The following is a 26,243-nucleotide window of genomic DNA, read 5'->3' as shown; positions in this document are numbered from 1 at the left end:
TACGGTATCGGAAGTTCTTCATATATAGGTTTGTATAGGTCTACTTGTTTGGCCTTATATTCAGATGAAAAACAGTGCTACATTTGGGATGGGGTTTTTTGGTTGTTGGGGTTTTTCTCATGGTTTTCTCATAGCAACTGCTAAATTGGGCTACTGAAAAAAGAGAGAAACAAATGTGGGTAAGTATCACATCCATTTTGTAGGCCATTTTTCACAACATCTGCTTAAGTGAAGAATTTTTTCCACAACAGCTGAGCAAACATCTGGATGGGTAGAGGACAGTGATTAATTCTCATTACAATCTCTAGTTTCTACAGAAATACAAGCATGAATTTCCAGAGTATTGATGCCAACTCTCAATACACACTGGCAGAAGTTTCTATCATACGGCTGACTTAAAAGGAAGATTTATCCTGCCGTTGTAGATCCAAGCCCTGGATAGAACAAATATTTTAGACACCTATGTTAGAGGTCACTATTAGGAGTACCCACTTTGCAATCAAAACTAACTGTTCTCAACATCTCATTACTGGACCATCTCCTGTGCAAATTAGGTTGGTAGCAATTCAGCCCACAGTTCTGAGCAGTATTTGATTTCCACTTTGAGGATAAACAATTGTAAGAAGTTATGAGTTGAAGAACAAACATGTTTTCTGCTTTCAGAGCTGCAGAAAAACAATGAGGATACTTTGAGAGCGAGATTAGCACTTCGAATGGAGTAAAGTTCTGCTTAGAGCAGTTGCGGTACCTTGGGGAAAAAAGGGAAAAATGATGAAGTTTGAGAATTAGTTTTTATAGCCTCAGAGACTTAAATTGCATTTCTGACCCATTCTCAAAGAAAAGTGAGACTTAATGTCACTGCTGCCTAAAAATAATAAATGCCACCAAGCAGGTTGAGTCTCTTCTGGACAAACAAATATAAACCAGATGATGCTGCGCAGATTTTTGCCAGCTTTCCAGTAACGCAGGTACATTCCTACATTTACTTCCCACCACCCCACATATGCACGGCTTTTAGGGAAGTGGGAGTATACAGGAATTTTGGTACTGTTACTGAATTCCAAAGCATTTGCAAGATGGGGACTGTATTTTTAAGACTCTCTTCAAGTTAAAGGGTTCTTAAAGACTTAGTGCTAAGTAATAAAACCAGCTGGCAACCAAGCAGACCTTGTTATTTGACTGTCAGCCAGTTAGTTAGCAAAACATAAAGGTATAATTACAGCAATTCTGCTTTCCTCATATTTATCTGCTTTTAACTGCAGAGGTGTTGCACTAAAGCTTTCTAAATATACAGCTATGGCCAGAAGCAACAGGACCAGGTATGCGCAGCTATTTTCCCAGTTCAAATGCAATTCACCTATGGGATTACTTTCAAGTTTCAGAAGGAGGGATAGTGAGCTGCCTCATTCCTGAATGAGACTTATCCTCATCTCCACTCCAAAGTGGTTTTAATTGACACCACGTTCCCTCTTTAAAGAAAAATTGCAAAACTTGGGAATGCAGACCAAAGGCCAGTATGTGACGCATGCTGCCTGTCAGCATTGTGGGAGCGCTGGCAAACTTGCATCCACATGCGGCTCTGAACCAATGCTGCCAATGCCGAGCAGTTCAGAACAATGGTGACAGCTTCTTCCTTTCAGGGCTCCTGAGCCTACGCTTGCTGATCATTCTGCAATGTGTCATTTCCTTTCAGATTTTAGTGTATTATTTGCACAAAGACACCATGTTTGCTGATAGTTTAACAGGCACCAGTTCAGGCAGAGCCCTGTCCTCCCTGCTCAGAGCTGGTTTTTACTGGTTTTTTCCCTCTAGGACTGTTGAAGCTGTAGAAGTCCAAGAAAGATGCCAGTTTCGCATTCCTTTTGAAAATTACTTTAATACTATAAAATTCATTTGTTCACATATTTTGTACAAAAGATGAGTTGTTTTCTCTTAATTACAGGAGAATCATTTCAATCTTGAAATTTCAGCTAAGTAGGTCCAAAACAAAACAAGACTGGGTTCTACTGGTTCCGGAGGGTCGCAACACAGCTCACCCAAGGTCTCTCTCCAGTTTGGCTCTGACAGTTATGGACCATCTTGATGGAAAATACCCCACATCATTGACTCTTCGGAGGCTTGTAGTGAATTCGGCAACGCTCATTAAATACCTGAGACACCAAAACAGAAGAGCAAAAGCAAATCAGCCCTCCTCCAGGAGATGAGAAAAACTTCAGGCAACTCCCTCGTCACTTAGCACCCATCTCAAGCTACCCAGCCCTGCTGTACCAATAAATGGTACTTACCAAAGCATCTGTCTCCATTCACCTTCTCTCCCGGCTTTGGTGAATCCAAAGTTTGCAGCCTGATGCTGGGGGACTGCACAGCACTAAAGGTGTTCTCCCCCAGGTAAGGCAGGCTCATAATCCTGGTAGTCTGTTATCATCAAAGATGCTGATGCCTTTTTTCTTTTATTTTAAAAGAGGGAGGGGAAATCACCAGTGGAAGGCTACTGACTAGCTGTGTTCTGTTAAGTTCACTCCGGCATTCAAATCTGGATACTGTACTCCTCTCTTTCCTGAGCAAATGCATTTTACATTGCCACGACAGCTACGAAGAGGTGCAATGGCTCTTGGAAGCCACGTTCACACTGTTAGTTATCTGAGCGCAGGTCCTGATGCTGCGTATGCAAAGGGCACACTGCTCTTGCCTCACTCACCTCTGGCACCTTCTCTGAGTAAAATTTAGCACACAGAACTAGAGACTGAAGATCACATTTATTTAGCTTGAACTCTGGGCCTTGTCAAGCAGACTGCTTACCCTAAGGAGGGCCAACAAACGTGACTATTTAAAGTCAGGCAGTCTGAATCTAAAGTATAACGCACAGGCTCACACCAAAGTTACAGGTGCTCTGTACAAGCAATTTAGTTATTGTTTGGCTCTGAACTTTGTCCGGCACATGTCCTGAAAAGCGACACGAGCACCACCTACCACCAAGCCGAGGCAGTTACCAGCTCCCCACCAGCACTCCTGCTTTCCAAGGTGTCCAGGCCTTTTCAGATCCAAATGCCTATGATTGTCAGGAGATCAAGTTTCATGAACTGGCTTCACATGCAAAGTGAGTGAGACAGTGATTTTGGGGAAGCTATGTATCACTTCATATAAATACATTCTTTTAATCTGTATCTACCTAGCATCTTCTACAGCTGATGTCCCTCTGCAGAGTTCAGAACCTCTGGCAACTTCAGCAGAAGTGAAGTCTGGAGCATGCATCAGCTTTAGAATTGATTCTTAACAACTTCTGAGTCATTTTCAACTTATTTTCAAATGTAATTTACGTTAAGAAACAGACACGTCTTACAAACGGCTTCATACTGCAGAAAAACAAAAGCTGTGATACAGTTTCTTTCACATGCACAGACAGCATGTCACATCATGTTACCACGTGTAGTGGACACCTCTGGAACAGTGAAGAATATGTAGTGGTCTGAGATCAGTTAAGCAACAGAAGGCAACTGTAGAAATCAAGAGCCATAAAGGTTCTTATTCAGAAGCATTCAAATTCTTACTAAAATAAGCAAATTGCACCATTTTTGTCCATTGCCTGTCAAAAGGCATTTTAAGGGTCACTGGAAATACACTCTAAAAGACTTTAAGGGTCTCTTGCATCAAACGGCACACCAGCTTGCTTGCTATCATGCAACCTTTGAAAGCTTTTGTAACAGTAACTCCGCAGCTTATGGAAGGAAGAGTGATGCTACAATCCTACTAACACTGCCTCCTACTGTTAGGATCATTGACCCACAGATCTCAGTGTGTTACTCAGGCCACTTAACTCCATCGGCCTACCTGTGAAGAGCTATTCTCATTTTTCAGACAGGAAAGACAGTGCCTGAGAAACCTTAGCATTCATGTTACTACACAGAAACTTGATTTTGATGTCTCTTACATAATAATATAATACACGTCAAGGATGAACTCCAATGGGGAGGTTATACCTCCCAGAGGCTGATGGAAGTATCTTGGTTTGGAAGCCAATTCCTTGTTTGGTATTAGCCAAACAAAATTCTATTGCATGCGTTTCTATCCAGCAGCATCTTTCTGTATGCCACTTTCGCTACAGCTACCCAGAGCAACGTTCTCAAATACCTCTTTCCTAGTCAGATTTTTCCAGTCACTTCTCAGTTGGTTAGGGTTAATGTAAATACGTAAGCGTACTTTCCAACTAGAAGTCTGCAACAGTAAAAAAGAGTGGAGGTCCTCAGCTGCAAACCAATAAGCACTTCCATGTTACAAATTGCATTCGGCTCCCAACTATGACTGATTCTAATTCCTTCGGTGACATGTTTTTACAGGCAGCTAAATGAGACATTTCTGCCTGTGTTCAGAGGGAAACAAAAATCCTTTTTGCATTTGGAGAGGGAAAGAGGTTCTCTATACAGTACTGCAAGCTCTGAAAACTACAACAAACCAGAAGAGGATGCTAGATGTCAAAACCTGCAGCGACAGAATGGAGCACCTCAGAATTTAAGCTCAGTGTCAAGATCACTTTATAATAAGACAGCATTTGGGGATTATCAATCCAGAGGGTGATGTACCCCCTCTGTTGACAGATGAGAGCAACAGCAAACCTGCCCTTTGCACCAGGGAGCTCCATCAGGAAAAAGTTCAACTTTCACAGCCCCCTCTTCCTCTGTCCTGTGCTCAGAAGCACCATCAATACCACACAGCCAAATCTGAAAGACTCATCTCTCTGACACTGTTGGAGGCCCAGCAAAACTTTTCAGATAGGCCACCATGCAAAAGTCTACAAAGTACTTAGCCACTGGGCAAGGAAGAGAAAGGGAGCTGCACAGGGAATACTCCACAGTCCTTCCTCCCCCCTGAATCAGATGCTTTTATTTCCTTTGCAGTGCAGAACATCATCATTATGTTAAACAACTGAGTACCTTCCAGCTTCTGTCGTTTACCACTTCTTCAACATTTAGTTCCGACTGCATCAATTTCAACTGCAGAAACAGATAAAGAAGTTATTGTCAAACAGTAGACTGTAGTCTTCAATATTTACCACTATTGCAACTTTCTAGATCTGCAGCCTTGAGTTGTCATTCTTCCAGACATTCATTATTAGGGGAAGCTGGCAGCAAAGCTAGGACTGAGCCCAGGTCTCAGAATCAGTTTTAGAATTAAGATCATAAAAAGATCTTCTCCATTTCCTTTGCTGTCTCCTCTGTGTCCTGACCAAAAAAGGGTGTACAAGAACAGGCCATGTATGTTCATGATATATGAACCAGTTAATACGTTATGTGATCACAGTAGGACAAATCAGGTTTACACAGATGCAAAAGCTCCAGCAAGAACTACCACAATATACAGTTCTTGAACACGCACTTACCATATGAAATGTAAGACTCTCTTTGATTTCCACCCATCAGAAAGCCCACGGGGCACATGTGACAGTTGTGTTCAGGTGACCTGCAGTAATTTGACCCTGCCATGAGGCCCTGAAGCAAGAGATTTAAGAACCATCTGCCTTTTTTTGCCTATAGTTTGGATGTATTTTTGTTGGAGTCACAACAAACTAAGGATCAGTGTTTATCCATTTTAAACACATGGCTCCAGTGAGAGTTCATGAACAGATGCAAGCCAAGACAGAAATCCTATCAAAAACATTCCAAGTAAGATGTCCAGACACACACAACTACTACAATTGCGGGATGCACCTTTACCTACTCAACAGGACTTCAAACTGTTTGAAATAACAATCCAGAATCTACAGAGTGAATAGATGACCCAGATTAGTCTTTGTAAAAGAAGATCCTTAGCAGTTCAGAAGATCCTTAGCAGTTCAAAGAAAGGCTTTTCCTGCTGGCGCATGTCAGTAGGTTTACAATCATCTTGACTGTAACATTATAAGGAAGAAGTTCTTTATTGTTAGGGTGGTGAGGCACTGGAATAGGTTGCTCAGGGAAGTTGTGAATGCTCCATCCCTGGCGGTGTTCAAGGCCAGGCTGGATAGAGCCTTGGGTAGTTATGGTTTAGTGTGAGTTGTCCCTGCCCCTGGCAGGGGGGTTGAAACTAGATGATCTTAAGGTCCTTTCCAACCCTCACTATTCTATGATTCTATGATTAACTGTCTTTGACACCAAGTTTAAGCAAAAATATTTTAGCCTTTTCCTTAGAGTTGCAGAACTGAACAGCAATATAGTGTCAATCAACATGGCTATACAGTGGAATTTGTTGTTGTTTTTAAAACAAAATCTGACATTCTGTCCTGGGTTCAGCTGTAGCAGTTATTTTTCTCCTTCCTAGTACCTGGTGCAGTGCTGTGTTTTCAACTTTAGCCTGAGAACAACGCTGATAACACACCAATGTTTTATCTGTTGCTCAGTAGCACTTACCCCTACCAAGGACTTTTCAGTCCCTCATGCTCTGCCAGTGAAGAAGGGCACAAGAATCCAGGGGGAAGCAGAGACAGGACACCTGACCCAAACTAGCCAAAGGGATATTCCATACCACAGCACGTCATGCCCAGTATAGAAACTGGGGGGAGTCTCCCAAAAGGCCCAGATCACTGCTCAGGTCAGGCTGGGTATATGTCAGCAGGTGGTGAGCAATTGTATTGTGCATCACTTGTGTTTATTGTTTTCTTTTCCTTAATTCCCCTTTCAGTTTTATATTCTCTCCCCTTGTTATTTCCCTTATCATTATTATTGGTGGTAGCAGTAGCGGGTTTGTGTTATACCTTAGTTACTGGACTGTTCTTATCTCAACCAGTGGGATTTACATTCTTTTGATCTCCTCCCCATCCCCAAGGCAGCAGGGGATAAGAAGGATGGGAGTGAGCGAGCAGCTGCGTGGTTCTAAGTTACCGGCTGGGCTTAAACCACGACATGTTTTACAAGCTTTACTAATACACTTGCTAAAGCTGCTAGTCATTACGCTGTATGGTTTGGATTTCCAGGATTTATTTGGTTGGCTATTTTCTGATAATTCATTTAAGTAAACTAAAACAATAACAAATTAATACAATAATCAAATGACGTTTCAATGTAAGTAGATTAAAAGATTTAGCTGCTAGACTGACACTACTCCAAGTTTTCTTATTCAGTGGCCCAGAAGTAAAAATTTTGGATAAAGTCCTCCAATTTGTACCATTAGCAGGATGAGAGAAATATAAATGAGAAAAAAGGTCTGTATTGCAAACTAGTGAATATATATTTGAAATGCATTATCTTAAATGTAGGATTTGTTCTGTCAAGACAGCTTACTGGAGTTGTAGAGAAAACACCACTCTCAGAGAACTAAAAAAATCCAAAAAGGGGGTGGGGGAGATGCACCTCATAAAGTGAAAATTTGAGGTCATCTCATCAAAAGCTTTCTGGGGTGTTTCCAAATCATGGATTGCTTTTAATATTTGAAATCACTTCCAACTATTCAACATTAGCATTGCAATCCTCCCAGTGGTTTCAGTGATAGGTTCTGGGCTCAGTAACTAAATGATTTGAGAAACTGGCTCTGCAAACAACATTTGAAGAAAATACTAAGCTACCATTCTAGTTTTCCAAACTAGTATGGATGCTTGTTAGCAGTTCCCTAAGTGAGGCTTTAAGAATAAAAGCACTCTCCTGCCATCTGGTTCTTAAATCTGAGCTCATGACAGAGCACTTCTCTGAAGAGCAAAAGAACAAACATTTTGTTCACTCAGTGCCTGGGAAAAATCAGATGCTTGAGTTCAAATCATCCCCTCAGGAAGTTCTTTTACTACAGCTGCATCAGCATCCAACTGCTCTTTGAAAGCAGGGGCTACAAGTGACTCCTCTTGGAAGTAGAGGGATAGCAGGGGAGGTTCAGGTTAGATATAAGGAAGAAGTTCTTTACTGTGAGGGTGGTGAGGCACTGGAATGGGTTGCCCAGGGAAGTGGTGAATGCTCCATCCCTGGCAGTGTTCAAGACCACGTTGTAGAGTCTTGGGTAATTCGGTCTAGTGTGAGGTGTCCCTGTCCATGGCAAGGGACTGGAACTGGATAAGCTTAAGGTCCTTTCCAACCCAAACCATTCTGTGATTCTATGAGGTAGTTCAGCATCACAACAGCAAAATTTTAGGACTGGTCTCTTCAATTCTTTTATTATTGCAGCAGGGAAAGCCACACCCAGCATATAGGACCATATATATGTATATGTGATGGTGGGATATCTGGCTGTTATAAGAAGAACTCACCCTTGTATTGGAAACCCTGGTTATGACAGTCCTCAGCAGAGGAAGGCTCACTGAACTGCTGAACATAACACACACCTAGCCAGTGTAAGCAAAAAATAAAAAAGCAATAAGCAAGCAGTCTTGTTATGTGATGCAAGCATATCGTGTGGAAAAGAAGTGCACATGAGACATACAGAGCAGGTCTGGAAGAGAAATCAACGGAACAGTTCACATCCCAGCTAATCTCCACTCCTAGTACACATGCAGTACCTTTTTCCCTGCAAAGGGGAGACTGGAACAGGGGCAAGAGAGTGGGGTTCCCTTCTCCACTTCTGATGCTCCATCTAGATAACCTCTGGTGAAGTACACTTTCCATCCAGAGGCCAGAAGGTTGAGAAGGTGTTTGCACATTAAAATTCCTTATGCAAACCCAGAAATCTCTCTCACACCATCACAAGGTACTCATAAAATTAACCCAAGAAATACTAAAGAACAACGAAGTCAGTCAAGTGGAATTCAAAGTCACCTGAAAGCTCCTCTTAGAGGACAGGAATTCCACTTAATACACCAAGTAAGAATGATGCTTCTTAGGGTGACAGTGAAAAGGGACAGCTTCAAGGCTGCATAACTGTTTGGTGCAACAGTCATACATGAAAGCTATAGTTCATTATCTTCTGGTGTTTGCATCTTAGCACCCACACTTGCTGTTTGCAGATAATACCAGTTTTACAAGATCTCAAAAGTCAAAATGAACCTTCAGGCATTTTTAAAGGACTAAGCAAGCCACAGGTAAGTTATATGCTAAGTGGCGTTAGCCAGTGAAGGTTAGAGTCCACCATGGGGAAGTACATAAGCTTTTTCTATGGCATTTGTGTAACAGGATCTCAGAAAATGCTCCACTTGTAGGATAAAAGCAGCTCTGTCTTGAGGGCTAGGGGAAACAGTTCTCATATAACCAGCCAGCAAGAACCTTGGAAAAGACTGCCCAAGCCAGAATCCACTTCAGGTTCTCTCCATCACACTGGTCTTCCTGTTTGGGAAAGATCAACTCTTTTTCCTCTCTAAGTAATCTCAACAAAGCTCCACCACTCACCTTTGTCTGCTCTTTCCTGAGTTGCTTTAATAATGCTGCATCATCCTGGGCCTTTTCCCTCTCTTCTCTGAGAGTTTTCACTACACGGGAAGTCTGAGCAATGCAGTTTTTGATGATCCTCTCCCTGCTGGTATGAGCATCCATCAACTAAGTGGGGAGAGAAAGAAAGTCACAACAACTCAGCAGAGAATAAAATACTCCAATTTACAAGTTAAAAGAAAGACTTTCTAAAGCCAAGGCATTGCTGTGCCTATAGAAAACTCCCTGATTCTACATTAGAAGCAACACTGCTTTTAGTAACAGGTAACAAGTTGATCAAAAGTCAAAGATACACATGAGCAGGAGTCTTGCAAAGAAAGAAGTGGACAGGGCTAATATCATCCACTGAGGCCTGAAGTACACCTCAAGTATCACTACTGCAGAACAACAAAGTTCCCCACGTGGTTTTAAACTGAAGTAACTGTTACATGCATGCAGTTCAGATGCATAGAGAAGTCAAGCATGCCAATTATGGGTATATAAAGCACTGGTGAGGCTGCACCTCAAATCCTGTGTTCGGTTCTGGGCCCCTCACTACAAAAGAGACACTGAGGTGCTGCAGCAGGGCAACGGAGCTGGTGCAGGGCCTGGAGCACAAGTGTGATGAGAAACGGCTGAGGGACCTGGGGGGTTTAGTCTGGGGAAGAGAAGGCTCAGGGGGGACTTTATTGCTCTCTACAACTACCTGACAGGAGGATGGAGTGAGGTGGGGTAGGTCTTTTCTCCCAAGGAACAAGTGATAGAACAAGAGGAAACAGCCTCAAGCTGCACCAGGGGAGGTTTAGACTGGAGATGAGGAACAATTCCTTCCCCAAAGGGTGCTCAGGCATTGGAACAGGCTGCCCAAGTGCATTGGAACAGTGCTGGAGTCACCGTCCTTGGAAGTGTTCACACACCGCGTAGATGAGGTCCTCAGTGACACTAGAGGATGGACTAAATGGTGGAATTGGCAGTCTTAGGGTTGGACTTGATGATCTTAAAGGTCTTTTCCAACCTAGTTGATTCTGTGATTCTAATATATCATGGTAGTGGTTTCCATAGAAACTCGGGATGCTTTACTAGCCTATGCATGCAGAACATCCATAAGAGGGCAAAGAGTCAAAGGAGAGCACACTCACAGACTGGTACAGCTCTTTACACGTCTGGCTGGCATCAATCTTCCCGACAAAGGAAGCTGTTGGAATCGTAGTGTTTAATTCGTGGACAATTCTGTCATCGATCGTCCTCATCACCCTGAGAAACTCCTGTATTTAAAAAGATAATAATCATATTTGCTTATATACCTGAGAAAAACCTACTACAAAAACCGTGCCTTAGAAAACTAAGTGGATTGCTTACAAACAGCAACAAAAAGCCCTCACCAAACGCACATATGAAGTATGTGCATGCAGTGTATGCAGCAAAACGACTAGTCTCCTCAGCAGCAAAGGCCAGACGGGAGTCAGAGCTGGTGAGCGCGGAGTAACGATCACCCCCTGGGTCTGTCTGCCCTCACGGTCTCCCTGTGGTAATGCACCGGCAGAGCCGCTGCCCAAGGCCCCATCCCCACCGGTCCACGCTTCCAGACGGGAAACTGGGCAAAATCTGCACCGAACTTCGAATTAAATAAAGGAAACACCTTCATTAGGGTACGATATTTAAGGAACAGGCCAGCGATCACCACCCTCCGCCGCCCCGGACGCTGCTTGCAGTGCACGCGGGACGCTTCACTCTCCATTAAACAACGTGCGGGCGCGCACGGAGGCTCCACGACCCGTCCCGGGGTCCCCTCTCGGGAGGCGGGTTTCCCTGCCCCGCTCCCTGCCAGAGGGCACCGCTTTCCCGCCGACGGGGTAACCGGAAGGCCAGGCCGGACCAGGCTGGGCTGGGCTGGGCTGGGCCGGGTCCCCCTCCCCGCCGCCGCATCTCGCCCGACGCGGGGAGTGGTGACCTCGCCGCCCCCCAACGGGGTGCGCGCTCCTTCAGGGCCGCATACGGCGTTGCCTGGAGGAGGCGGCAGCGCGGTGATGCAGCAGGAGCGCCCTTTATCACCGCCAGCACCCCCCGCACAGCCCGGCGCGGGTTACCTGGAACTCGGCGAAGTCCTCACAGCTCCCTGCTCCGCCGGGCGCCGCCATACTGGAAAGGCCGACGGCCGCGGCGCCAGCCAATCCAGCGGGGAGGCGGGATGACGCGAATGGGGGTGTGACCTGCCTAGGGGAGGGGGGGCCGATAGCGGTGGCGTACGGGGACTTCGCCGCTTCTTCTCCGCAGCCCGGGTCTCCATGCGCGTTCCGCCGCGCTTCTCCAGTCCCGGCGCCTGCCCAGCAGTGACACTGAGGAGCGCAGGGGCTGGGACAGGACAGCGGTATGTGGCGCCGCGCCGCTGTGTGTCTGCCCCGCGGGGCTCGGGGGTCATCAGCGGCGTTGTCAGCCCGGGGATGCCGGGCCCGGTGCGGTGGGGGGATCCCCCGGGTGGCCCCGGCCCAGTTGCAGGTGGTGCGGTGGGGGAAGAAGCGAAGCTTTGGCGACTGTGTGTGGGGCTAATGGCCTCCAGACTGACTGAAGAACATGAAAGGAATGGATTTGCACCTTTCCTTCCTTCTCTGAAGATCTTGGAAAGGGTTTGGTTGGGACTGTCCACCTGTAAATGTAAACTTTGCAGAGGTGGAATGTATTATGCATAAAAAATGAAGGGCAGCTCTTTTTCATAGGAGAGACATTTTCAGCAACCATAAAGAAGACTAGATTTCTATGTTTAGAAATGCTCTTTTGTCTTTCAAAGTTGGGGTGGGTTTTGTGGTTCCATTCTTCCATTTAAAAGATAATATTCTCTCTTTCTGCTATACTGATTTGGCCTTTTTGCTTCCTCTGCTTTCTCTTCCAGGTGGGGCTGTTGAACTGCTGGGAAGAAATACTCCCTCAATTCTGAGGATGACTAAAGGCATGGATCCAAATATAAGCAGGCTTTGCATTCAATCCCATGAAGAAGGTCAACATCAGCCAAAAAGTAAGAGTTTTTGGTTAACAATCATGCTATGTTTCGTGATACAACATACTTAGATATCCAGGCTGCAGTCATCTGATCAGGAATTGGACTGGCATAGATGCTAATATCCCTGGTTTTTTGAGAGGGAATTCTGCTCTTTAGACTGAAAAACTGAGTGTTAAATTTATCAGCAAAACCTTGGGTTTTAACAAAGCCAGGGGTTAGTATTTCTGCTTGTGAGAACACAGCTTTTGCTTTTTAGCAGGTCACGAGTATCTGATGTGCAGTCCTGCACTGAGGCTCTTCAGCTGTGCTCTAGAACAGACTCTTCAACCCTGAAGTAAACTATAAATGTTCAGGAACATCACATGAACTAAAATACTTCTGCAGTTGTTCACAGTACAACCAGCTGCAGCTGTTCAAAAAATTGTGCCTGCCCTGCAGGAGTCAGTCTGAATCATGGCCTTGGTTCATTTGCAAGGGTGGAGCTGGTCAGATAAAGCTCAAGCCATTAAACATTTTTTCCCTATGTACGGGACAGTTCTGATACTCTAATCAGACTTCCTGTAAAACAGGCTCCCTTCATGGTCTGCTAATGCTGGACAAAAGAAGCATACAAGTCTGAAGCATTTTGCGTATTTCTATGTTAAAAACATAATGCAACTGTACTGCGTAAGACCAGAGGTCTCCTCAGCGGTGTGGTATCTCCAGCAGTGGCCAGTAAAGGAGGTCGCTTGCATTTTTGTGAAGACTAACGGGAATGGTGAGCAATAGCAAGGATCTAAGGAGGACTACTGGAAGAAGGCAAACATAGTGTTTCACCCTTGGTGAAAAGAGGTGGCATTTTTGTGTTTAAAGGTCCTTACTGCATTTCTTTCTTTTTTTTTTTTTTTTTTTTTTTTCATAAATTTGCCCATTCTCCTTAAGCAAGATGTATTTTTAGCATCCACATTCTCTGAGAAGGAATGCCTCAGCTGAACCATGCTGTGAGAAAACACATAGAATCATGTATCTGTTTTTTAAACCAAATGTGTGCTTTTTCCAATGTAAAGTTCCCTTATTCAGTACCCCTTTCCGAAACGGGTCCTGGTCATTATAACCCACGCTGTTCATGTCACTTAAGATTTTGGTGCCCTCTGTTGTGCTGAAAGGAGCTTCAATTACAGCTTGTCCAAGCCAAACAGTCTTGTTCTATGATACAGCTTCTTACATGGTGGCCATTCCCTACCTGTGGTCCTCCCGTTTTCTTTGTGCCAGTTCTGTTTCAACTGTTTCTGAGATAAGGGATCTGTACTTGACATGCTTTTCAAAATGCTGCAGTTGTGGTTTTATACAATGGCATATTACTGCTTTTGTATTTGCCTGTGTTCCCAATCATTGCTAGTAATGCCGTTTCCCTTTCTATTACTGATCACTATGCCAAAAACTCTATGAAACCCTGAGGACTTGCTCCTCAGCAATAATGGTTAGGTTAGAGTCTGTCCTTTGTGTGTCAGCTGGAATTGCTTCCTGTTGATACTCGTGGGCTTTCACTGGCCAGCTCATTGACTTGGGATTCTGAAGCCCTACAGCTCTTTGCATGTAGCACTCTTCTGTGTGGTTTTGAGTAACTCAGTGCTGCCAGCAAACTGTATCCACCCTACTTCCTAGATAATTTATGATGCCACGAGGCAGCACACATCCATTCGGAATACCTCCCATTGTTCAAAAAAACCAACCTGTCCATCTTTGCACTTTGTTTGCTGGATTTTAGTATCTTATGCATGGAGACTTTCCCCTGGTATGAGTATTTCTATATGGAGTTTGAAAAACTGAGCTGAAAATTAAGGGTCTAATTCTGCTTATGGTTATGTTTGTTTATGTCTCCAGATAAGATAAAATCTTACACTGCCTGGAAAAGTTAACATTCTGTGATGTAATAGTGCAGCATATTTGCTTTTCTGTAGCAGTTCCATTTGGTTTATTCATATTTTTTTAAACTAATATAATGGGAAAACTATCACAGCACCTTAGGAAGCTTAGATGTTGGAGTAGGTTATACAAATTTAAGGATACAGATACTGAAGTCTTGGACAAGATTTGGCTTTTCTTACACGGCCTCAGTTTAATCCCCATGTACAAGTTTGTTAATCTGATTCTGATAGACTTCTTGTCCCCTAACCAGCTCTAGCAATCACACTTCTGCATTGCTCACCCTAACTGGTTTCATTACAGCTCTGGCAATTCAGCTTATCTATTGGTTTTAGTGGTGTTTTGGCTTTGTTTGAGCATTTTGTTGGGGTTCTTTTAGGTCGGTCTACTTTGAGGGTGCCTGGACACAAGCATACAGATTGGGACAAAAGATTTTTGTTGTGAGCAAGCCATTTCAGAAGACCAGAGGATATACCAGAAACTGTCTCATGCCAGTTTTGAAGCTGTAAAAGAGACATTGTCCATGCAGGAATAAGCTACTTGAATGCAACTCCACCATAACTTTTTCTTAAATGGAATGGGTTTTTATAGCTAAAAAATCTTACACTGCTGTGTTTGGTTTATTGTCATGTAGATGAGGTGACCTGAGTAATTCTGTATTGCTGAGATAATCTACCCCTTTGGATTTCTTTTTACCTGAATGCATGAAGAGCATTTATCACTTGTTTCACTAGAACATCACAATCAGCAAATTCTACTGTTCTCTCCCAATCCAAAAAGCTTTTTGCAAATACCAGTGAGGTTTTTCTAGTTTTAATTCCTACATCAGTCTCCCCTTGTGCAAAACTTTCATGATATACCTTATAAAATAACTGAAACTTATTTAAAATGTTTATTAGTGAACATCTAGAGCGCATGGGCCAGCTTTGTTCACTCCCGGAATTTAAACTAACAAACACTGGAAAGGCTCCCTGACAAAAAAATATGTATAGTCCAAATTTCCTTGTTGCTGGTGGAGCTGTGTCAGTGCTTTGCCCTGTGTGAAAAGTAGAAAATAAACCTGGATGTTCTAGTTTGCATACCTGAAATGAAGATCAAACTTAACAACGGGCAATTATTAGTTTAAAAAGTATTCGTGGTGGTAGTATAGTTACCTTTTAAAACATGCTTGTAATGCTTTTAAATATCTGTATGTATTTAAATTTAAAAGATACAGTAAATCTTGTATTACTTGGGCAAAGTGTAGCTGGCCCCTAAGGATACTCTGTTTGGATGCACCGTATGGGAACTGAAAATCTACTCATGTGCCGAAGTCTTTTTGTAAGTGTATCACAATGGACAAATATTGTTAAAAATTAATCCTTCCATTTTGTACTTAGCCACTTAAAATTACATTTGAAATACATAAAGGCATAAATTATTACAATTTATGCTACTGCCCATTCATCTGGTTTTGCCCACCAAAGATTTGTTAAGAGGGTTTTTAAGAAAACAACAGAGTGATTCAAAGTCATTTCAGTGGTTTCTTGAAAGGACAAACCAAGTTTGGATAAAAGCTGACCATTTTTGCAAGTGCTTAGGGAATTCTTTTTTTCCTTTAGGCAAATAGTTCAGCCAAAGCTGAGGAGACAACTGAGAACTAGAAAAGCACAAAAGCTTTTTTTCCCATCCTGAGCTAAGAGTGGATTGTAAGGGCTTATGATAGAACTTGGGAATCTTGCAGGAAATAACTCATTTATTAAACAAATGTTAATCTTAGCCACTGAATTGATTTAAAATACAAATTGAGTTCAGATAGACTATGCAAGAGAAAAAGGTAACTAACACATCTAAGGCACTTCAAAAAGTAACTAAGAAAGCTTTTAAATCCTACTTCTGTGCATTCCAGCTTCATTGCTTCCTGTGCCAACAGGAAGCTAACAACATGGAAGCTAAATTTAACTCTTAGTTTCCTGGTAGATGGGCATGTTCCCTGTCATCAGAAATCTTGTATCAGTACTTTGGAGCAGTGATCAAATCATTCTTGCTCTCATCTTCAAAAACAAGAACAAAACTCTCTTCAGTTCTCTAGTCCTCTGTGATTTACCATGTTGAACTACCATGGTTACTTCAGTAGCTTTTTTCCTTCAAGTATAAGGGTCAAAACATGGTAAAATATTCCATATTCACTCATGTTAGTTTTGGCGTATAGTTACCTATTTTGATGCATTTATTCTTTATCACATTATGTTGATGCTTTTCTACTCTGTAATTTTATAATATGCTAAATTTAATCAGTGAGAACATCAGACCTCCTTGAGAAGGGAGTCAACTGCTCTAAATTCTGTTAGGAGAATTATATATATAAGGTATAGGTCTTCGGTTATTGTGGAGAGCACATCTAAAAGCTTTATGCTTCACTGGCCCTTCTTGCATTGGTATTTCTAAGAGGAACTTTAAATTTGACTGAAACACCATTTGGGTAGAATTATCTTTAGAGTTTAACCCAACCTAAAATGACTGATATTTTTGTTTTCACTCATCACATATTCATTTGAAGGCTTTAATAATGGAAACTCTTCTTGTGGAAGGTTTTTGAAAAATAACAGCAAACTAGGCAACAGATTTTTCCTAAAGTAGTAGTACAGCTACTGGTGTGGCTATTAATCCCCCTGAAATAAAAACATTTAAAGAAATTCAAAGCTGCTGTTGGAAGGCTTTCAATCGTCCATGCCTCCTTAGCTTCTTAGGAAAACAGATTACCTTCACACTCTTTACTGTAGCAGGAGGGAAGTGGTAACTACTGGTCTTTTCCCAAGTCCTATTCCAAATTTCTCAGGAGTGTTTCATTCAGCAGCCAGTGTGTATCTGTAGTAGTATCAAATCCCGTAGTGGAGGAAGCTTTCTTGCCGGAAAACAGACTGCATCATAAATAAAACGATTCTGAAGCTCAGGCTTACTAAGCTGTGATAATGCTTCCCCCTGGCCAAGATGCTCCAACTGCTAGACACTATTTTATTCCTGCTGACAAATGTTTTTTACCCTGCTTTTGCTACTGAGGGAAAATGCATGTTTTACAATGCTAAATACACCACAGTCCTAATACGGGTGCAGTGCTCCCTGGCTTTGCTGATCCTGGAATGTGGTAGTGAGCAGAGAGGGACCAGACATTAAGAAAAACATCGTATTAGTAAAATCATCCCTCTCTCATTCCTGTCATCTCCATAGTGAATGTGCATACCTAAATACTGCAGCCTTCCTCCTTTTCCAGATCACCTGGCTGCAATGCAAAGCAATATTGTCTCTTACCAAATAAGCATTAGCCAAAGGATTTATTTGTGTCTCTGGTAATGAGCGTGTCTGTTCTTTTATTTCTTGAGGATTGATACAATCAGAGCAGCAAAGACCACAGTGCGTGTGAAGTTCAGCTATGTGATGATTGCCTTGACAATAGTGGGATGCATAATCATGGTGATTAGAGGAAAGCAGGTAAGCACAATTTTTGGCTGGTGAGTGCAAATCAGTCTTGACATAAACTCCTCAGTTCCTCCTGTGGATTGTTAGCACTGTTTTGGTTTGGGGTTTGTTGGTTTAATTCTATCGCTGATCAAAACTATATCCTCCCAGTTCCCCAGAAGTGACCCTCATTGATTAATTCTCAAGTCACAAAGGGGTAATGTCACTGTTAAGAATGCATCTGCTTCCCTTAAAAGGAGAAAAAAGTCTTTTTTTCTCAATGACTGCATTGTTTTAACTCCTTGATTTTGCTGATGGGCTGCAAGAAGTCAAAAGGAAAGACCACCTTCTGTTGTGAGAATCTGGTGGGCAGGTAAAGGCTCCTTGGGCCAATGGGGTTCACACAGTGACTGTATGGACCTATTACAAATGCCTCTACACATTGCAACACTCGTATACTCAATATTATGGAAATAGCAAATGAGTATGTTTCTCCACAGACAAGATATGAGAATACTCAAAAGTATTTTTAAACAGTGAAGAGATGATAATTCTGTACCCTTTAATTGCATTAGAAAATAGTTTTACTTTAGCATGGATGGAACAAGTTCTCAAATTATTAATGTTTCTTGAATTTGAACACTACTTCATAGAAAAGTTCCCAAATCCTGGAAGTACTTAGCATCCTTCACTTCCATAGAATTTGGCAAGGTATCCACGCTCGACATGTGGCAGAACTAGGTCTATGATTTAATTTGCATCATATTAAGAGAGTGAGTATAAAGTCTAAGATTCCATGTGCAGCAAAGGCTAGTCATGCTTTAATTTTATGTGTTTTCAACACAGTTGAACTATTAACTTTGAGGTATTTCTGTAAAGAAGCAAGGAATATTTTTTGTGCACTGAAGCCAAGCTTAAGCTTCTCAGCAGCATTAGAATTCAAGTCAAGGAATGCGAATATGATCTGTGCACCTTATTGTCAAGTTACTTTGAATAAAAAGCACGGTGTAACAGAAACAGAGTCCATTACATTCTTTTACGGATGACTGAAAGCAGAAACCTTAAAAGCAGAAGCTTAAAGCATCCACATGGGCAGAATCTTAGTTGTATGCTGCCTTTCTCTGAAGCAGTTCTGAATAACAGCGTTGATTTTCTTTCTACAGCCTACTAAGTGTTATAGAGAAACCTTAAAACTAGCAAAAAGCCTCTCAAACCCAGCACTGTGAACTACTGAAGTGTCAAATGACATTTCTGTCAGCATTTGCCCATCAAAACGAAAAGGATGCAGTACTCTGAAATGTAACAATGGAAAGGTTTTTTACCATAAGAGACTGAACACTGACAGTTCCCAGAGCATTTTCCTCTTATACTGGGGTAGTATGACTGTAAACACTGGAAAGAGAGGAGGACAGCTGCTCTGGGATCCTTGTTTTCACAGCAGCAGGAATCTATTATGTTTAATTTTTGATTTGTTTCCAGTACCTCTGACTTCTGAAGACCAGAGTATTAAATACTGACCATATATATTTTAGTGCCTTAACAAAAGGCACATTTATTCCTAGAGAAGTAATGGGTTTAAGCCAAAACAGTCTCTTTCTTTTAACCCTTTCTCACCTGGCATTAAAGCTGACAGAACTATGCCTTGAAAAGGATAGGCCAGATGTTGTGTAAACTGTTGATTCAAGTTTTGTACCTGTGGTCCTTTAGGTGATACCTGCTCTTGCTTTGTCATTATGTTGTAGGCTGTAAAAAGGCATGAAACTCTTACAAGCATAAACTTGGAAAAGAAAGCACAATGGAGAAAAGCAGCTACTCAGCACACCTGCTAAACCTTAAAGGAGGAAATGAAGAGACCACATACTGGGGAAGAAAAGCTGTCCCTCTTGGCACTGGAAGAATATAGTCACATCTTTCACATATGTTAGTTCTGTACTCTCATGTTCAAGAAAATTAATACATTATCCTGTAATCATTAAAACCAGAAATACTTTACTTTTCCTAACAACCTCCCCTTGCCTCCAAACTCTCTTCTTCATGGTTAGTGGGACAAGTGAACAAACTGGACAGACAGGTGTTTCCCACATGTGCTATGCACTCTTACCACTTATGAGAAAATAATATTCCATACATTCCTCTTTGTGCAAGAGAGAACAATTGAGTTCTTGTTTGAGTTTCTTGAGGGAAAGCCCTCGAGTCAAGAATTGCATGGCCTGCATCAACATCATCAAAGCGATCATAAGTTATTAGAAAGTCTGCTTACCTGCTTTAGGTCCAATATATTCAGGCTGCATTTAAGTGAAGGATTACTTTTTGTGAAGAACTGCTTCCTTTGATAAAAAGGGAGATTGATAGTGAAATGGCATTCCAGAGAACCAGTGTATTACAGATGGCATCCTTTTACACCAGAGCTGGTAGTGAGGGAGAATGTCCAAGAAAAGGCAACAGACATAACTATTTTTAGGAATATGGAGCAACAGCTTCAACCAGTGCTATCAGATTTACTATTCAGAGGCACATGAGTATGGGAAAGTCAGGCACTCCTGCTCTCTGCTGCAGAGCAACTTTTTTCCAAACCTCATTTAGATTTATTTGCAATTTTTCTCCTTTAAATCATGATCTGTGCTTTCACAGTAGCCCACTTAAAGATCATCTGCCACACGTTTTAGAAGCAGCAGACCCTGCAACACCTGCAAAGAACAACTCCCAAGAGCCACACACTGTTCATGCTCAACAGCCTGCAGCAACTGGAGACATTATTTTTCTTCCTCCTTTCAGTTCATTTGGAGGGAAATGTAGATTGGAAGTATCAAGACTGCTTTAAACTATGTTATTTCCCAGGACTGCCTGCTAAGTGGTTGTGGGGACCCCAGAAACAGAAGAGGCATTTGTATCAGTTTGACAGATTATTTTTCTTGAAACCTTCTCCTGATCCTGTTCTTTTTAATCTTTTTGTTGTACTACTAAAAATTAGCACTATTGCTGAATAAATTAAAAGCCCTACAAAAATGCACAGTAAATCTTGTCTTTACACCTTGAAAAGAGAAGCCATAGTGCATTCCTCCCTAGTACTTCGCCCTTCACTTGTTCTAGAACTAGAAAATACCTGCTGCATTCTTTCTATGAATTGCATTTCTGGGTACCACTCACATTGACAAGATGCAACCACTCAAACAAGTTGTGCAGTCATTCCACCACAAAACTTACAACTTTTAGGTGATGCCACAACCTGGTTCTCTGTAAGGCAGCTGCCTTGAGCAGAGCAGGCTTTCAGAGGTTTGTCTGCTCATTTAGCACTGAATGCAAGTCATACTTAATTCCACTGCATGTATGTGAACAGATCTTCCATGATAGCTCTGGTTCTTCGCCACACCAGTAGGCACACAGGTGGAAACCAACACCAAAACCTTCCTGGATTGTGTGCCTGTGCTCATGTATGTATTAAATGAGACCAAAAAAGACATGCACTTCAGACAGTATTTCAGGCTACCAAGAGAAACTTGTGATTTATGCTTGATGATGGCAGAGCTTAAAACCATCCATCTCAAAAGCACCTGCCAGTGCACTCTGAGCAGAACCGGCAGGTAACCCATCTACTTTTGGAAACAGAACTATCTGGACTCATCCAGCTGTTAAAGTATTCCAAATAAGAATTATGTAAAATACCTCTTAGAAAGCAACACTTCAAAGCAGCAATGGGCACCAGGCTTTCATTTTACTTAGATTTCTCTAAACTTTATGCTGTTTACTCAAAATTGGAACTCCAGTCCAGTGCTTTGACAAAAGCTCCAGGGAAATGTCATATATCCTTCCCTTCTAGCAACTCTGGTATCTCCACCATTTCAGTACTATAGACTGTGCATCACTGCATACCTTTGTGTTTTCTTTCAGCTTCCACATAGGCTCCAGAGTCTCAAATAAAAGCCTGAGCCATTGGAGGTGCTGTCTCCACCTCACTCCCAACCACTGCAGTATTTACTTTGCAAGTAGTTGGCTACTAGAAAAATGATGTAAATCTTTCTCAGAGAGGCAGTGAAAGAAACCACCTCTTTACTAGTTTGATGGTTTACTAGTTTACTAGTTTGATACTAGTTGATAGTTTACTAGTTTGATGGCTTCCAAGAAAACACTTCTAAACACAGACAATGGTTTAAAAATCAGCACACATTTCTGGCCTATGCAGCCAGTTTAGCTGTCTGGAACACTTCTTAATAAACCTCATATTGCCCGATTTAACTGATAGTTTTTTAGCCTACACTCTTTTAACAGTGCCTGATGGAGAGGAACATACTAAGCCCTTAAACAGTGTTTCCTTTTCTTTCTCCCCTTTGGCCTGGGGAGAGAAGAACACAAGAACTCCAGCAGCTCCCTGGCCTATCCTGCACACATGAAACCACGCTGCCTCCTACTTGCACACAAAACACAGAACACAGTGGGACCTTCACAAAGTGGAAGCTAGAGATGTTAAGAGTTCCCATGTCAGCAGCCAGCACATCCTTTAGGAAAAGCAAATACTGGTTTCAGTGTTCCTAGCAGGGGACGTAACCCTTGTGTCAGTTTAAGAGTGCCTCATTTCTCATCTAAACGGAACTTGCCACCTTTTTACAGTCCCTGCTGTTCCCAATTCCGTAGCATCCCTTTTTGACTGAGAGCAACGAGTGTTCCTGTAAAGTTTCACCAATGCCATTATAAAATTAATATAAATTCCCCACTTCTACTAAAGATTTATTTTTGTACCTGTGAGCGTTACAGTAGCCACACAGTGACATGTTAGGAAGCAGTGTTCCAGCAATGATGTAGAATAATGCTCAGACTTTCAGCAGCACTTCTCCAGAACAGAGTCCTTCACCTGTGGCCTGAATGTTATTTATTAGATGAGTAACGTTACACTACACATTTGGCTCTACTAAAATGCAAACAGGTTACTTGCCCGTGGCATACCAAGTAATTCTGATGAGCCTGTATCAGCAAGCTACTGTTCCTTTCATCATTCACAAGTCTGCTCTCCCTAGAATGCACAACCTTTGTTAGAAGTGGATTTTGTTTCTTTTCAACCAGGCTAATAGTAAGGCTAAGTAAAGCAAGGCCAAGACCTGGTTGCTGGAAAATCCTGATGGAAATATACTCAATTAAGCAGCATTTAAAATTCAACTGAGACCTATGAATTAGCCACATTTTAATCCATTTAATGTGTGCCATGTTGATTTTTGTATTGTTTTAGTTTTCAGTCAAAATATTATGCATTACCAGTCAAATGCCTTACACAGTCTAGGTATATATGACAACAAGATTACCTGTGTCAACCAGGCCTGTCACTTCAAACAAACATACCAAGTTTAAAGATTTATACTTATCTGCTCTGAATTCACATATCCACAGCAAAAGTAACAAACACTGGCCAGGCTCCTTACACAGGAAGGCACACCATTCAGCTTCAATGGACTCTCTTTTAATTCACTCGTTTAGAGGCAATTGTCATTATTTTCTTGGGGGGCAGGGGAAGAAAACGCCAATGCACCACATTGTTTTCACTAGCCTGGAAAACACTTATATATATAGAGATATATAGATATGTGTATATATGTACACACATATGCATGTGTGTACATATATAAGTGTGTGTGTGTATATGTATATATACACACTAGTGTATATATACACAGAATATACATATATGAATATACAGAATATATGCACACACACTTTGCTCAGATTTGTTTACAAAATATGTAGCATTTTTATACCATCCAATAAGAGGTACATGATTTTAAACAAATCTTATAGAAATGACATGTTATTGGAAATTTACACGTAAAAAAATCCAGCACAAAAAAATCCAAAAGCTAAAACAAGGTTTTGCTACTAATCAGTGCTTCTATCACCCTTCAAGAAAAGAGAAACACAGTTATTTATATGTGATGTAAAGGCAACATTGAGGGGTCTTCTTGCTCTTTTTTTCCTTTTTTTTTTTTTTTTTAAATTAACCACCAAATTTAACCCCCTAAAATTACAAAGAATCAAAGTCCATTTACAGATCAAGTGCAGTAAACTAAATGTTCCTTCAGCACAAAGCAGCACTAGAGAAAGTAAGTGGAGGAGGGAAGGTGGAGGCCAACTGGCTTAGCGAGGGAAGCAGCAGGTGGCTGCTGCAGTAGCCACACAGGTCAGGGTCTCCATCCTGAAGCAAAGACAGAACTGAAGACTGTACTTAAATAATGGTCACACAGAGCTGATGTTCAGGCCTTTGCCTAGCTTCTTTCAGCAGTTTGACAAGTGATTTATATGTTTTTATCATTCTGTATCCAATGGGCTGGTTTTGCTTTTGCAGTGGCTTGTCATTGAGAGGAGCCAGAAGGAGGATCTTGCACACAGTTCTGCCACTAACCTTTACCACAGGTACACAACACTGCAGTTGTCAGTGGTGATTTTGAAATGTTTACACTGGACAAATGTGGTTCCAAGCATCCAAAAGGGCTTGAAAGAACATAGCCCGATGCAGGGGGGAGTGGACGGCCTGGACAATCCATTGTATTAACAGAAATGGAACCGCCGCTTCAATCACATGGCATCTCTCCAGTTGCACACAGATTCTGGTGCCAATCTCAGCTGAAGTCAGTGAGGAGTGGCTGGCCTTCACATCAGATGTCTGTGATCCAAGCGGGTTGTGGAGCCAAGAACATGCTGCTAGCAGAAGGGCAGTCTACAGCTGCAGATGACAGCTGTCATGCAGTCAGCGATGCCTTATAGATGTCACCTGTAGGAACCATGCGTTCCATGCTTATTTATCTCAAGTCCAGTAAACAGCAAGAGGGAAAACTGAAAGGGCCAGGAGGATCCGGCTGTAAGATTATTATCCTTTGAGCGTAGTGTCATTTGAGTTGTTAAATAAGGGCCTTGACCAGGAGGACTCCGGTTTTATAAGGTGAGCTGGAGAAGAAGCTCTTGTCTCATGAAACTCTAACGCTCCTTGTGCTAAATTTTACAAATTCAAATTTCTGTGTTCAGAAGGTAATTTTTCAGAAGATAAATCTGTTCAAGTCACACTGTGTAAAAATGTAAAGAGGCAGACAGGAATTTTTCAGCCATATCTATAATACCAAGGACCAGACTCTGGAGTATGAAGTCCGAAAGGGCTCAATTTTTAAGGAAGGCCCAGCTGGATCATACTGTGCTGGCAAGCAAAAGTGGGGGTAGTTTCTCCATTCTACAAGCTGGTTTGGAAAGTCATTTCTGGGGAGGTGGTAAGAGTGACCTATTCACAGGCTCTTTTTTTGTGGATAGAAAAGAACAACTGGGAAGTCTCCACAGTGGTCTGCAATCCAGCTTGGGAGCTCAGTGTTGAGAAGGGATGGGGCTAGATGTGTTCAGTATTCTTTAAGAACCAGAAAACATGTCCATTGCAGCTTGTTGTTGCAGGGGGTAGAGAACTTACTCCATTGTCTGTAACATGTTCTATATGCCAATAACCCCAGCTGGCACACACAGCAAAGTAGATACATTGCATGTGAAGATATAATACATTTCTCTCAGCTATCCACAGAGGCATCCAGGGAAGAATATGGGGAATTAATTCAGCTACGTTCTCAAAAAGTCTGAATGTTTCCCTGGACTGCAGGCACACACTGCAGCAAATAGAAGAGAAAGGCAGCCTTATCTTGGATGCCAGGAGAGTGGGGGCTAATGGAGGAGGGATTATTTTCCTGTAATAAGAGCAGGGAATATCTCAAAGTATAGAAAGGTGCCTCAACTCCACAAAGGTGACAGTGGAGAGGTTCAGAATCTAGAGGAGAAGGGTGATTCTGGTGACCCCTTGCCAAGGAGGGGGCATCCTGCCACGGAGAGCCAAAAGTTTTCCAGACGTATGTAAGAGCATGTGCACAAGGCAAGCGAATGAGCGCAAACAGGATTATGGAAAACATTGAGAGAATCACTCCACGGGTGGCTTGTGGCTCGACAACAGGACTGGTTAGGTAGAGGAGCACACAGCACAGGGGCACCTCAGAGCTGGAAGCCTTCCATGGGAGCCTCACACTGCTGGAAGATGTACTGTTGCTGGCTGAGATCCACCTGTGGGGCAATGCTGCTGTCTTCATCTTCTGTTCCAAAGTAGTGCTCAATCAGATCAAAGGCCTTCTGATAAATCTCTTGATTCTCATGGCTCTGCAGGAATTCAATCTTGTCCAGGCCTGCAAAGAAAAGTGCATAAAAGTTACAGCTTGGTGAAAGCACATGACCATGATCATCTTCAGTCTGTTGTGAACATCAAGTTCTATTCTCTTCCCACCTTCCGGAAAAGCAGGTGCCTCTATGTCGCTACCCAGCTTATACTCTCCACAACCAAAGTAAAACAGGTTGAACTACAGAGTTCCCTGTAACTGTGTGATGTGTTTCATACTTTGTATCCTTTCACTGAAAAAACAAATATCAGCAAGATTGAATGTGTAAAGAACACGGCCTCACCTCAGAGACATTTTCTGAAGAGACCTTGAGGACCATGTTTCCTGAAAGTGTGTTCACAGTGCTTTGGATACAAGAACCATGACTACAGAATCACGTAACTGCAAGTTGGAAGAGACTTCTGGTAATCATTTAGTCCAGTCTGCAGTCCAGCCCAGCACTAC

The 26,243-nt window shown here is 42.2% G+C and overlaps 3 protein-coding genes across 6 annotated transcripts in view; 1 reads left to right on the top strand and 2 right to left on the bottom strand.

Annotated features, from left to right (window-relative positions):
* Positions 1-17: 17 nt before the first annotated feature.
* On the bottom strand, positions 18-11,830 carry MIX23 (mitochondrial matrix import factor 23). 4 transcript variants are annotated; one of them, XR_013956359.1, is made up of 6 exons: positions 11,378-11,566; positions 10,430-10,555; positions 9,273-9,419; positions 4,929-4,988; positions 2,037-2,150; positions 18-153 (listed from the first exon to the last, which is right to left on the bottom strand). XR_013956359.1 is itself a non-coding variant. In XM_080612211.1 (5 exons), the coding sequence occupies exons 1-5, from the start codon at positions 11,426-11,428 to the stop codon at positions 2,100-2,102; spliced, it is 435 nt and encodes a 144-aa protein (XP_080468337.1). In that variant the 5' UTR covers positions 11,429-11,830; the 3' UTR covers positions 1,739-2,099. The 4 variants fall into 4 exon arrangements, 2 of the variants coding, with proteins under 2 accessions (XP_080468337.1, XP_080468338.1); XR_013956360.1 differs by lacking the exon at positions 18-153 and having other exon boundaries at positions 1,739-2,150; positions 2,286-4,988; XM_080612211.1 differs by lacking the exon at positions 18-153 and having other exon boundaries at positions 1,739-2,150; positions 11,378-11,830.
* LOC308218299 (protein FAM162A-like) lies at positions 11,706-19,461 on the top strand (the record flags this gene model as incomplete). Its single annotated transcript, XM_080612214.1, is given in 6 exon segments — positions 11,706-12,300; positions 14,570-14,631; positions 14,635-14,684; positions 17,550-17,658; positions 19,368-19,439; positions 19,441-19,461. Coding segments are annotated over 6 exon segments (570 nt in total). The 5' UTR covers positions 11,706-12,044.
* KPNA1 (karyopherin subunit alpha 1) overlaps positions 17,587-26,243 on the bottom strand; it is a 57,088-nt gene continuing 48,431 nt past the window's right edge. Inside the window, exon 14 of the mRNA XM_080612210.1 lies at positions 17,587-25,808. Coding sequence (XP_080468336.1) covers positions 25,621-25,808 — 188 coding nt within the window. The 3' untranslated portion in view covers positions 17,587-25,620. The remainder of the gene's footprint in view (positions 25,809-26,243) is intronic.

Source organism: Psittacula echo (assembly GCF_963264785.1).
Source record: "Psittacula echo genome assembly, chromosome: 3".
NCBI lineage: Eukaryota > Metazoa > Chordata > Aves > Psittaciformes > Psittacidae > Psittacula > Psittacula echo.
The sequence above is the reverse complement of the archived record's forward strand: the minus strand, read 5'-3'. Positions and strand labels throughout refer to the sequence as shown.

Excerpts from the sequence above, each read along its gene's own strand:
- MIX23 (XM_080612211.1), bottom strand. The coding sequence starts at position 11,428 with ATGGCGGCGCCCGGCGGAGCAGGGAGCTGTGAGGACTTCGCCGAGTTC. Across the intron at positions 10,556-11,377 it reads AGGACTTCGCCGAGTTCCAG|GAGTTTCTCAGGGTGATGAG; the intron begins GTAACCCGCGCC and ends TTTTAAATACAG. Across the intron at positions 9,420-10,429 it reads GTAAAGAGCTGTACCAGTCT|TTGATGGATGCTCATACCAG; the intron begins GTGAGTGTGCTC and ends CTCCCCACTTAG.